The sequence below is a fragment of the Bos indicus genome, chromosome 21 (genome assembly GCF_029378745.1).
Source record: "Bos indicus isolate NIAB-ARS_2022 breed Sahiwal x Tharparkar chromosome 21, NIAB-ARS_B.indTharparkar_mat_pri_1.0, whole genome shotgun sequence".
Lineage (NCBI taxonomy): Eukaryota > Metazoa > Chordata > Mammalia > Artiodactyla > Bovidae > Bos > Bos indicus.
This window is the reverse complement of record NC_091780.1, coordinates 3,061,582-3,074,179: the sequence shown is the minus strand read 5'-3', so window position 1 is coordinate 3,074,179 and position 12,598 is coordinate 3,061,582. Positions and strand designations below refer to the sequence as shown.

The 12,598-nt window shown below is 48.8% G+C and overlaps 1 protein-coding gene across 3 annotated transcripts in view; it reads left to right on the top strand.

Annotated features, from left to right (window-relative positions):
• ATP10A (ATPase phospholipid transporting 10A (putative)) overlaps nucleotides 1-12,598 on the top strand; it is a 189,149-nt gene that overhangs the window by 126,186 nt on the left and 50,365 nt on the right. For all 3 annotated transcript variants that reach the window (XM_070774988.1, XM_070774986.1, XM_019983170.2), the window contains 4 exons: nucleotides 5,013-5,119; nucleotides 5,482-5,613; nucleotides 6,861-6,991; nucleotides 8,825-9,077. In XM_070774988.1, coding sequence (XP_070631089.1) covers nucleotides 5,013-5,119; nucleotides 5,482-5,613; nucleotides 6,861-6,991; nucleotides 8,825-9,077 — 623 coding nt within the window. The remainder of the gene's footprint in view (nucleotides 1-5,012; nucleotides 5,120-5,481; nucleotides 5,614-6,860; nucleotides 6,992-8,824; nucleotides 9,078-12,598) is intronic.

The following is a 12,598-nucleotide window of genomic DNA, read 5'->3' as shown; positions in this document are numbered from 1 at the left end:
CGCGTCTTCCTTGCTAGCGCCGCCCGGTTACTTGGCAAGGGCGGCCCCCCTCAGGGACCTCTCCCGCTCTGGTCCAGCCCTGTTACCCTGTCACGCTTTTTCTCACTTTTCCCAACAGGCCGTCCTGCCCGCGGCTTCCACCAGAGCCTGGCCTGCTCGGGTCCTGAGTACCTAGACCGCCCCTGCAGCTGCGCCTTGCTCTCTCTACTGGGCAGTATTTGGGGTTTGCTACAAGGAAGTCAGGGTGCAGATGGGACCCTCTCATGGATAGGCCTGTCCAGCCGGGGCTCTGGGGCTGGCTGTTGGCAGCGGTGTATTGAAAACGCCTCCCTCTGTGACTCGGGCGGAGGTCTGCAGGAAGAGTGCTGGGGAGCGGGAGGCAGCTGAGCAGGGCCTCGGAGAGGGGCCTGGGCCCAGGTCCTGAGTCCTCCTCCAGATCCTGAGCCCTCCGCCAAGCAGAAGGGAGGGAGAGGGCCTCCGCCCGCCTCTGGCCCTGACGCTCAGGCTTGGGGCTGCCCTGGGCTGGATGGAGAGCTGCGGCTTAGCCTCAGGTCCAGAGCAGCTGCGGAGCCAGTTCCCTGGTTTGCTGGCTCTCGTTGTCTGCCCCTGGCGGCCTGCCTTCGGCCGGCCTCAGCTGCCGCCCGGTAACCCCACTCAGGCCACCAGGCAGGCCAGTGGGTTTCACTCTTAATCCAAATGTGAAACCTTAGCTGTTTGCAGCTGGAGAACTAACCTTGCTTAAGATTGTACCAAGACTTCTCCAGACAGTCCCAGCTCATCCCCTTCCCCTTAGGAAAGTTATCCTGTGTTTCTGAACCTTGGCTTCCAGCAAATTCTGGACAGAACAGTGGCTGACAATGGAGTGAAAGACCCGATGTGAATCGAAGCACTTCGTGCCAGAGGGCGGGGTCAGCCATGCTGTGTGGTCCCTTTGGTGTGAAATGCCTGCAGTAGGGAACATCTTTAAAGGCAAAAAGGGGATTTGTGGTTTGCCAGGGTTGGACATGGGGGAGGAATGGGGGGTGACTGCCAATGGGTATAGGGTTTCTTTCTGATGAAAACATTCTAAAATTAGCTGGTGGGGATTACTGAAAAACTCTGTGAATATACCAAAAAACCTGGGCTGTACACTTAAATGGATGAATTTCACAGTATATGAAACATAGCTCAGGCTGTTAAAAGCGTTAGGCACCTCATTACTCCAGTGTGCTTTAACGCCCACTGGCTTTTATAACTCTATTTTTTGGTTTTGGCTGTGCTGGGTCTCACTGCCATGCAGGCTTCCCTTCAGTTTTGGAGGAGGGGAGCTTCTCTCTCATTGCGCTGTGTGGACACCTCCCTGCAGTGCCTTCTCCTGTCACAGAGCACAGGCTGTAGAGCACTGAGGCTCAGTAGCTGCGACACGGGTTTAGGTGCTCTGCAGCATGTGGCATCTTCCTGGGTCGGGGATCACACCTGTGTCTTCTGCATTGGCAGGCGGGTGTTCTTTACCACTGAGCCACCAGGGAAGCCCCTGCTCATTGACCTGAATGCAGTCCCTTTAGCTGTGAATGCATGCTCAGTTGCTCAGTCTTGTCTGACACTTTGCAACCTCATGACTGTAAGCCGCCAAGCTTCTCTGTCCATGGGATTGTCCAGGCAAGAATACTGGAGTGGGTTGCCATTTTTTTCTCCCGGGGATCTTCCCGACCCAGGGACCGAACCCACTTCTCACGCGTCTCCTGCCCTGCAAGTGGATTACTACTGTGACAGCTGGGAAGCCCCGTCCCTCTAGTGAAGCACTTACGAAATCCTCAGAGAGAGGAGCTGGAAATACCACCACTGCCCACCTCTTCCACTGCCCTGGGCCCTGGCAGCCCAGAGAGTTGCTGTGGATGTAGACTCTGGCCATGAGGGCACCCCGCTCCTCTCGCCCAACAGCTCTAGGGCAGAGTCATGGTGGCCTTTGAAGACACTGGTTAACCATTTTCACTTACTCCTAAAGAATGAATAAAACAGAGAGGTTAGTTGGTTTTGTCTTCTGATTCAAGGTTCCGTTTCCAGCTGTAAAGCTGGGCCCTGTTTCTTGTCCTAAGTCCTCCGTGAAGCGGGTTCCGGGGTCCCTGCCTGCAGGCCACAGAGCCTGCGTGACCACGGGGGACCTCAGAATACTGGCCGCCACCCAGGAGCTCTTCTGCGTGGCTCAGATTAAGCGTTAAAGGGTGTGACTCTTTGCTTGGGTTGATGTGGACTGGGCAGGTTAAACCACAGAAACATACTGTCTCATGGTTCTGGAGGCTGGAAGCCTGAGATCCGAGTGTTAGTGGGACTGGCGTCTCCCGAGTTCCCTCTCCGGAGCGTGCAGGCGCCCACCTTCTCCCTGTGTCCCCACACCGCCTTCACCTCTGTGTTTGTCCGACTCTGCATCCGAATCTGTTCCTCTTATAGAGACAGCAGGCCTGTGGGGGTGGGCCCCACCCATATGCCCCCATTTTAACTTAATCGTCTCTTTAAAGACCTGACTCCAAGTGCAGTATTCTGAGATACTGGGGTTAGGACATGAACAAACGAATTCTGGGGGAGAACACACGTCAGCCCATAAAAAAGAGCTGCTGAGGGCAGTGTGCTGGGCTCATGTTGTCGTGTGCATCTTCCCAGAGTCAGCCTGAGCCTGCGGGACCCTGCCGCCCTCTGCAGGGACTTTCCCCCTCCAGAGACCGAGGCAGCCCTTTTGCTACCAAGCACCTGCCAAGTGACACCATTCTCCAGCCTTTCTCCCCTTCTGACGCAGGGTCATCGCTCAGAGTACAGTCCTCATCGTCACTGTGGGCGGCCGGGAGCTGTAAACAGGCCAATGAACCCGCTGAGATCAGTTCTGGTCTGACATGGTCTCATTAGAAAGCACAGCAGTTGCTAAAAGGTGTAGGTCATGTCAAAGGAAGCTTAATGGAATAAGTGCCTTTTTCTTGTTTCTGTTGAGTTCATCTCTTGTTCTGAATAAACGTAACTGGTTTGGTTTAGATGACATGTCCTTGGCTGCTGTTCTGAGGAGTGGTTTCCATGCCTGGCTGTTGCAGAGAGAACCGTGGTGGTGGAGCTGGGTTTGATGTGTGACATCTCCCACCTGCGGGTCTCTTGACACCTTAGCTGGCACTGAGGTCTCAAGTCTTGAATCTCTTTTTAAAGTGAAACTTTACTCTGTTCTGGAATTGCCACAAGGAGGGTATTACACAGGGTTGGTTGCCCATGGGTCTGCACATTATTTTGCATGACTTCTGCAGAAACTGATGCTGTGATGGTAAATACCAGGTTTGCAGAAAATGTGTCCCACAGCATGTGCTTTGGCCTTATCTTTATTGTGTAGCTTCTTTTCTTCACTGTGAAATATTTTGATTTTCCTGGTTGTGAAGAACGTAGATTGTGTTTGACACATCCCTCATGCAGGTGACCAGGGACTGAAGTGGCAGGAAGTGCTGTTTGCACCAGGAAAAGACGTTATGGGCTCCGTTTCACCTTGTTCCTCTCCAGAGCAGCTCTTTTCCTGGTCAGTGGGCACTGTGCTAGGAGCTGTGGGAAGGATGGTACTTGCAGGGGTCCTTGATTGGCCTCAGTACCTCAGAGAAGGAGGCGGGGCTGGGGGTGGGCAGGAGGACTGGAGAGGCCTGTCCACCTAGGCTGTGAGCGGGTGGCTTCCTGGAAGGCGGGGGCTACTGCCTGGTTGATGGAGGTCAGGCTGCGCCCCTGCTCGAGTTCTGGAAGCCTCCAGAGCCTCCCCTTGCGACCCATTCATCAGGCTCCTGGGACCCCCTCCATGCCAGCATAGGACAGTCTTGGCTAACAGGGCTGAGGGTGTGCCTGCCATTAATGGGTCAAGAAGATGAATTTAAAAAGCAGTTGCTTGAACTTTGTATAGTCTCTGAATCTAAATAACTCATGCTCTGTCGCTCAGCATGTCCGACTCTTTGCGACTCTGTGGACTGTGGCCCACCAGGTCCTCCATTCATGGGATTCTTCAGGCAGGAATACTGGAGAGGGTTGCCATTTTCTCCTCCAGGGGATCTTCCCAACCCAGGGATCGAACGCACATCTCAGGTGTCTCCTTGCATTGGCAGATGGATTCTTTACCACTGAGCCACCTGGGAAGCCCAATAAACCAAATTTAAAAATTGTCTCATGGAATTTATCACATCAAATTTAACATGTTGATGTTTGTAATGACTTTTTATAAGAAGAACAGAATGTAGACATTATTGTTGAAACCAATGTGATCCCTTTTTCTAGAGAAATATTTGTACTTTGTGATAATATGAGGTGTACTGGTGAGCAGTGTTCTCTGTGGTGAGTAGGCCGTGGGCAGAGCCCACCTGTCAGGGTCTTCCTAGGCAAGCTTCCTACCTTGGGCCCCAGTCTGGGCTCTGCCCGCTCTAACTGTGGCCAGTCTCTGTGGTGACAAGCCTACAGTAGCCCTGCTTCCAATTCTGATGTGTGGATCTTTCCCACATCAGGCAGTTCTGTGACATCAGCCGGCTATCCCACAGTCTAACTCAATTCTGACACCACGCAGGGAGAGTATCAGATCCCATGGGTAACAGGCTCAGTCCTGTGTGTCAGGAACAGCCAGGCTCAAAGACCAAGTATTGGAACAGCGGACATTCCTAATGCTCTTATCACTTAGGAAATTACAAGAATTTTGGGAGCTCTTTGCCAGGTACTGGGGCTAAATATTAGAATAAAAGGTTATTCTAGCAGTCCTGTTTACAAAGGTGTTAGGAACCCTGTGTCAGGAACCAGGAGCAGAGACAAAATTATACATACCTTATTATTCCACAAAGCCCATGGGCAAAGTAAATGAACAAACATCAGGCTCTGGGGAGGCTTCTAGAAGTTTGTGTAGCCCCACCTCCGCTCTTTCCGAGACCCACTGGGCCCCTCCGCACCTCCCCTCTGCAGCTTCCAGCCTAGGCCTGCCTTCCCTGGTGGTACTGCTTGAGTAGTGAGCACCCTCCTGACCCATGCCAACTGTTCCCTGACAGCATACATGACAATGGCAAAAAGGCTGGACTCTACAAAGAAAACCTGCTGCTTCGAGGCTGCACCCTCCGAAACACGGAAGCCGTCGTCGGTATTGTCATCTATGCAGGTGGGTGCTGCGTGTCTCCCGTCTGGCACAGGCGCTGGCTTGCCACAGTGGGCTGGATGTTCCTGGACATGGCTCCCTGATTGTTTTGTTCTGTTCCTGATTACCAAAGTAGCATAAACCCATTGCAGGAAACCAGGAGAACAGAAGCAAAATGTTTAATAATATCTGGACCGGGAGTGTTCTTAGCATGTTAGCCAGTTTCTTTCTCTGCATCTCCCCAAGGTGGTCACACGTTTGAGATGCATTGTGGAACCCGGTTTTCTGACTGAGCTTGTCCCTTGCGGATCGCTGGATGGCAGCCTCCTTCAGTCCATCTGTCCGCACTGGCCCTGACGCGTCGCTGTCCTCTGTCTGCCCCGCAGGACACGAGACCAAGGCTCTGCTGAACAACAGTGGCCCCCGCTACAAGCGCAGCCGGCTGGAGAAGCAGATGAACTGTGACGTGCTCTGGTGTGTCCTGCTCCTCATCTGCATGTCTCTGTTCTCAGCCATCGGTAAGTCTCCCTGGAGGGCCGTGAGGAGCGGGCCCTGCTGGATGGCCCCCAGGCATGCCTGCCAGGCACGCCGCGTCTGTCTCCTTCTGACGTGGTGCTCCAATTGATACACGTTTGTCCCAGGCTGGGCCTTGGGGTGTTTGTCCCAGTGAGGCCACATGGAGACGCCTCAGTGCATGAGCTTGGCAAAGCGTGTTTTTGGAATGGGCAATTTCTTGGGTGGAAGGACAGCCTAATCACGTCTACTGTAATGATTCCAGTGGAAAAAGTGACACTGACCTTCTGATAGCAGGAATAAAGAGCAGTAGAAGCACAAATTCTACTAAAAGGGACTCTGGGAAAACAGGGCAAACGTTATTTGCGTTCTGAAAGGGGCTAGCAGTTAGGCTGAGAGTGGACTCTTGCACCTGTGGCCTTGCGTGGCCTCCAGACCTTACCTGCCTGGGGCCGCCTGGCAGGTAAGCACGTGGTGCCTCCAGGCAAATGATCGTTGTGCCCCTGCTCAGCTGCCACTGTGCCCAGGTGTGACGGGTTTCAGAGCCTATTAAAGGCACAGGTGTGTGGGCACAAAAGGGCTCTGTCATCAGCTGGGCATGGTGAGATCATGTGTGTTGCCATTGGCTTCTCAGTCTGTTGGACTTCCCTGGTGGCTCAGATGGTAAAACATCTGCCTGCAATGCAGGAGACTTGGGTTTGATCCCTGGGTCAGGAAGATCCCCTGGAGGAGGGAATGGCAACCCACTCCAGTACCCTTGCCTGGAGAATTCCCTGGATGGAGGAGTCTGGTAGGCTATAGTCCATGGGATCCCGAAGAGTCAGACACGACTGAGCGACTTCACTGGTTCTCAGTCTGTGAGCTGTGAATTTTGAATCTCCAAGCAGGGACAATAGGCAGTATTCTGAGCCTACCAGCGTGTTGCAAGACACATGTTAGGAAACTCGTCTCTGGAGTTCCTCACTGGCAGCTGCCCGCGCACACCCAGTTCCCACGTCGTGACCATGTGCTGTTCGGTGCCAGCGGCGGGGAAGGTCCAGGGCAGAGTCCCAGTCCCAGGGCCTGCCTTCCAGCGCTCTGATCGCGGTGCCAACAGTACCATGGGCTTTGCTTTCTTAGGTGGCCAGTCGGGCTCACAAAGCCCAGTGTGCTTATGTTGAGTGACAGTCCTAAAGTGCTGCTGTGACTTGGACTAGCACTACTCTTATTTCTCTGTTGGGTGGATGACGTTTCTCTTTGAATTTTGCTACAGGACATGGACTGTGGGTGCAGCGCTATCAAGAGAAGAAATCATTGTTTGATGTCCCTGAGTCTGATGGCACCTCTTTATCCCCAGTCCCAGCTGCAGTTTACTCGTTTTTGACCATGATAATAGTTTTGCAGGTAACAATACTAAGTTTCGTATGCCAGATGGTTTACCTTTCTGGTGAGAACTTCAAGTCACCGTAGTCTTCTAAGAACTTCCTACAGATTCTGCATCTGGGAGGAGCACAGATTCACCTGATGCATGTGTTGCCTTTTGTGTTCCGCCTGACTTATCTAAAGGACCTTTTCTGGGGTGTTTTTCAAGTTGAAATTCTCCTTTACTGTTCTTAAGATTCTTAGGTTCTGAGGGGTTGGTTTTTTGATCAGTGTTTTTTTTCAATCAGTTACTTCTTTGGAAAGCCCATGTTTTATTTTAGAATAATTTTAACATCAACAGACTAGTTACAAAAAATAGTACAGAGAGTTCTCACGTGTCTCTCACCAAATGTGTCCTAATGTAAGTGTATTACATTTCCATGGTACACAATCAAAACTGAGAAGCCAGCTTTAAGACTGCCACGAACAAGATTCCAGACATTATTTAGCTTCTACTGGTCTTTCCACCAGAGAAGGCAATGGCACCCCACTCCAGTACTCTTGCCTGGAAAATCCAATGGACGGACGAGCCTGGTAGGCTGCAGTCCATGGGGTCGCTAGGAGTCGGACAGGACTGAGCAACTTCACTTTCACTTTTCACTTTCATGCATTGGAGAAGGAAATGGCAGCCCACTCCACTGTTCTTGCCTGGAGAATCCCAGGGACAGGGGAGCCTGGTGGGCTGCCGTCTCTGGGGTCGCACAGAGTCGGACACGACTGAAGCGACTTAGCAGCAGCAGCAGCAGTCTTTCCACTGAGGTGCTTTTTCTTTTCCAGGAGTCATTTCAGGATATCACATTGCAGTTTGCAGCACTGGTTATTATTATTGTTGTTGTTGGTATCGTTAGTTCCCCTGCCTCCCGAACAAGTCCTCGTCATTAACTGAGAAACTATGGCCCACAGGCCTCTGGGAGTGGCAGGGGCAGCAAGCATCTCTGCCATCCTCCTTAGGGAGACAGAGTGAGCAGAAGGTTTAGCCTTTGACTTAAAGGCGGGCTCTGCTGTCTTTTTTACATGTGCTTCACACAACGGGCAATAGTCTTATCTAACTTTCCAAATTAGTCTCCTTTTATGGATGCAAATTTTGTTCTAGCCTTGAGTTAGTACTGTAGTAGGCGTTGCATTTACATATGCTTAAGTTACCCAAAGAACCCAGTTAGTCGGGATGTGATAGTTTGAACCCGTAAGTATCAGCATAATACGGTTACTGCACAAATAAAGACAAAATTGAACGTTGGTTTTATGAAGGTTATTCTTGAATTGTCAAAGCATAACTGTAACTGTTCTTCTCCAAGCCTCTTGCCTCTGCTCTGTATTGTCCGAGATCACAGAGACTGTCCTCCAGCACAGAACCCGCCTCTGAAAAGACTGTCTCTCCTGAACGGTGGGGTGTGTCTGCGGCACGGGCAGCTCCTGCCATCGGGAGCCCCGGCTCAGCCTGGGTGTGAGGTGACTTTGCTTTTGAGGACTCTGACTGTGCCATCTGTTTTGTTTCTCTCTCTCCTTCCCCAGCTTCTCTCACGTGCAACTTAGTAATACGAAAATGCTTGCTTCTATACAAGCCCTGGTTTCCATGCTCCCAGACATGACAGTGGATTTCCTCTCTGTGGCACCATAGGCTGCCCTAGTTTAAACTCTTTGCCAATACTCTAATAGTCTAACAATACTGACTCTAAGCCAGCCTGTTTAAGCTCTGAAAGGTATAGTATAGTCCCTACTTACTTGCAGTTATAGTTATTTGTCATTTTAATTGAAAACAAAATCCCCAGCTTGCAGGTCCTCACTGTCATTCATTCTGTGTGCTTTGTCTCCTAGGTTTTGATCCCTATTTCCTTGTACGTTTCTATCGAAATTGTTAAAGTATGCCAAGTGTACTTCATTAACCAGGATATAGAACTATACGACGAGGAAACAGACTCGCAGCTGCAGTGCCGAGCTCTGAACATCACGGAAGACCTAGGGCAGATACAGTATATCTTCTCAGATAAAACGGGCACTTTAACTGAGAATAAGATGGTTTTCCGAAGATGCACTGTGTCTGGCATAGAATATTCTCATGATGCAAATGGTGAGTCTGGGGACAGAGCTTCCGTCTGGGCAGGACCAGAGAGCTATCAGACCTGCATGCCTGTGTGCTTGTGTGTGCGTGTATACACACACAGAGAGCTTCAGGGATGATGATTTTGAGGGGAGAATAAAACAGAAAGGCTGTCAAAGCAACTCTGGATCATCATCTACAGAAACGCCCTCTTTTCAGTGCTGATGGAACCCTGCTCCCTGCACTGTCTGGTGTGGTGGGTATCTGCATATACATTCATTTTCTGCCAGACAAGCAGAACCAAGGAGGGAAACTTTGAGGAACTCACATCAGAGGCACTTGGTTTCTTTCATACCAAGAGGCAAAGAGATGTTTCCTTTGCCACCCATCAATTTCCTTGTTATCAGCTGAAAATGCTCAGCAGAGTATTGGGCAGTCTATGCTGTGTTCTTTCCAATGAAATACAGTGTCCCAGAGAGAAGTGTCATCTCTCTTTGGAATTTGGGCAGTCAGTTCCTCCTCCCACCTGCTTTCTCATCCTTGGTTGCCTCCCTCCATCCTCTCTGAATGCACAAGGGAGTCATCTGATTCCTATGTCGAGGAGTGACTGCAGCTCGCCACCCATCTGAATCAGGAAAGGGTCCCCATGCCACAGAAGTGTCTTTGGGGCCATCATGTTTCCCTGAGAGGGGGCACCTGCTCTGCAAGCAAGACTCCCCTTCGTCCCTGGAACGGCATCTCAGAACATCAAAGAAACCCTGCCACAGAAACAGAAGCAGATACAGAACAGGGGGACAACATGGAGGCATAGGAAGCTGTTCTTTAGGGGCGTTTGGTGGGAAAGATCTGTTGGAAGCATGATATTTTTGTGACTTATAAAATCAAGAATTATGATATTCATCATATTCTGCATGTTAAAATGAATCATATAACAGAAGGCATAGCTCAGTTCAGTCACTCAGTTGTGTCCAACTCTTTGCAACCCCATGGACTGCAGCACACAAGGTTTCCCTGTCCATCACCAACTCCCGGAGTTTATTCAAACTCATGTCCATAGATTCAGTGATGCCATCCAACCACCTCATCCTTTGTCATCCCCTTCTCCTCCAGCCTTCAGTCTTTCCCAGGATGGGGTTTTTTCCCAATGAGTTAAGTTCTTCGCATCATGTGGCCAAAGTATTGGAGTTTCAGCTTCACTAACAGTCCTTCCAATGAATATTCAGGACTGATTTCCTTTAGGGTAGACTGGTTGGATCTCCTTGCAGTCCAAGGGACTCTCAAGAGTCTTCTCCAACACCACAGTTCAAAAGCATCAGTTCTTTAGCACTCAGCTTTCTTTATATTCCAACTCTTACATCCATACATGACCCCTGGAAAAACCATAACCTTGACTAGATGGACCTTTGTTGGCAAAGTAATCTCTCTGCTTTTTAATATGCTGTCTAGGTTGGTCATAGCTTTTCTTCCAAGGAGCAAGCATCTTTTAATTTCATGACTGCAGTCACTATCTGCAGTGATTTTGGAGCCCAAGAAAATACAGTCTCTCACCATTTCCATTCTTTCCCCATCTATTTGCCATGAAGTGATGGGACTGGGTGCCATGATCTTAGTTTTCTGAATGTTGAGCTTTAAGCCAACTTTTTCACTCTCCTCTTTCATCAAGAGGCTCTTGAGTTCTTCTTCACTTTCTGCCATAAGGGTGGTGTCATCTGCATATCTGAGGTAAATGATATTTCTCCTGGCAATTTTGATTCCAGCTTCTGCTCCAGCCTGGCATTTCACATGATGTATTCTGCATGTAAGTTAAATAAGCAGGATGACAATATACAGCCTTTCCCAATTTGGGAACATTGCCTTGTTCCATGTCTTGTTCTAACTGTTGCTTCTTGACCTGCATACAGATTTCTCAGGAGACAGGTCAGGTGGTCTGGTATTCCCCTCTCTTTCAGAATTTTTCACAGTTTGTTGTGATCCACACAGTCAAAGGCTTTGGTGTAGTCAATGAAGCAAAAGTAGATGTTTCCCTGGAACTCTCTTGCTTTTTTGATGGTCCAGCGGATGTTGTCAATTTGATCTCTGGTTCCTCTGCCTTTTCTAAATCCAACTTGAACATCTGGAAACTCACAGTTCATGTACTGTTGAAGCCTGGCTTGGAGAATTTTGAGCATTACTTTGCTAGCGTGAGATGAATGGAATTGTGTGGTAGTTTAAGCATTCTTTGGCATTTCCTTTCTTTGGGATTGGAATGAAAACTGACCTTTTCCAGTCCTATGGCCACTGCTGTGTTTTCCACATTTGCTGGCATAGTGAGTGCAGCACTTTAACAGCAGCATCTTTTAGGATTTGAAATAGGTCAACTGGAATTTCATCACTTCCACTAGCTTTGTTTCTAGTGATGCTTCCTAAGGCCCACTTGACTTCACATTCCAGGATGTCTGGCTCTAGGTGAGTGATCACACCATCATGATTTTCTGGGTCATGAAGATCTTTTTTGTATAGTTCTGTGTATTCTTGCCACCTCTTCTTAATATCTTCTGCTTCTGTTAGGTCCCTACCATTTCTATCCTTTATTGAGCCTATCTTTGCATGAAATGTTCCCTTGGTATCTCTAATTTTCTTGAAGAGATCTCTGGTCTTTCCCATTCTATTGTTTTCCTCTTTTTCTTTGCATTTGTCTCTGAGGAAGGCTTTCTTATCTCTCCTTGCTATTCTTTGGAACTCTGCATTCCAATGGGTATATCTTTCCTTTTCTCCATTGCCTTTAGCGTCTCTTCTTTTCTCAGCTATTTGTAATGCCTCATCAGACAACCATTTTGCCTTTTTGCATTTCTTTTTCTTAGAGATGGTCTTGATCACTGCCTCCTGTACAATGTCACAAACCTCTTTCTATAGTTCTTCAGGCACTCTGTCTTTCATATCTAATACGTTGAATATATTTGTCACTTTCACTGTAAGGAATTTGATTTAGGTCATACCTGAATGGTCTAGTGGTTTTCCCTACTTTCTTCAATTTAAGTCTGATTTTGGCAATAAAGAGTTCATGATCTGAGCCACAGTCAGCTCCTTGTCTAGTTTTTCCTGACTGTATAGAGCTTTTCCATCTTTGTCTGCAAAGAATATAATCAGTCTGATTTTGGTATTGATTATCTGGTCGTGTCCATGTATAGAGTTGTCTATTGTGTTGTTGAAAGAGGGTGTTCTCTTGGCAAAACTCTGTTAACCTTTGGCCAGCTTCATTTTGTATTCCAAGGCCAAATTTGCCTGTTACTCCAGGTAGTTCTTGACTTCCTACTTTTGCATTCCAGTCCCCTGTAATGAAGAGGACTTTTTTGGGGGGGTGTTAGTTCTAGGATATCTTATAGGTCTTCTAAGAACCTTTCAACTTCAGCTTCTTCAGCATTACTGGTCAGGGCATAAACTTGGATTGCTAGGACATTGAATGTTTTGCCTTGGAAATGAACAGAGATGATTCTTTCATTTTTGAGATTGCATCCACCTACTGCATTTCAGACTCTTCTGTTGACTATGATGGCTACTCAATTTCTTCTAAG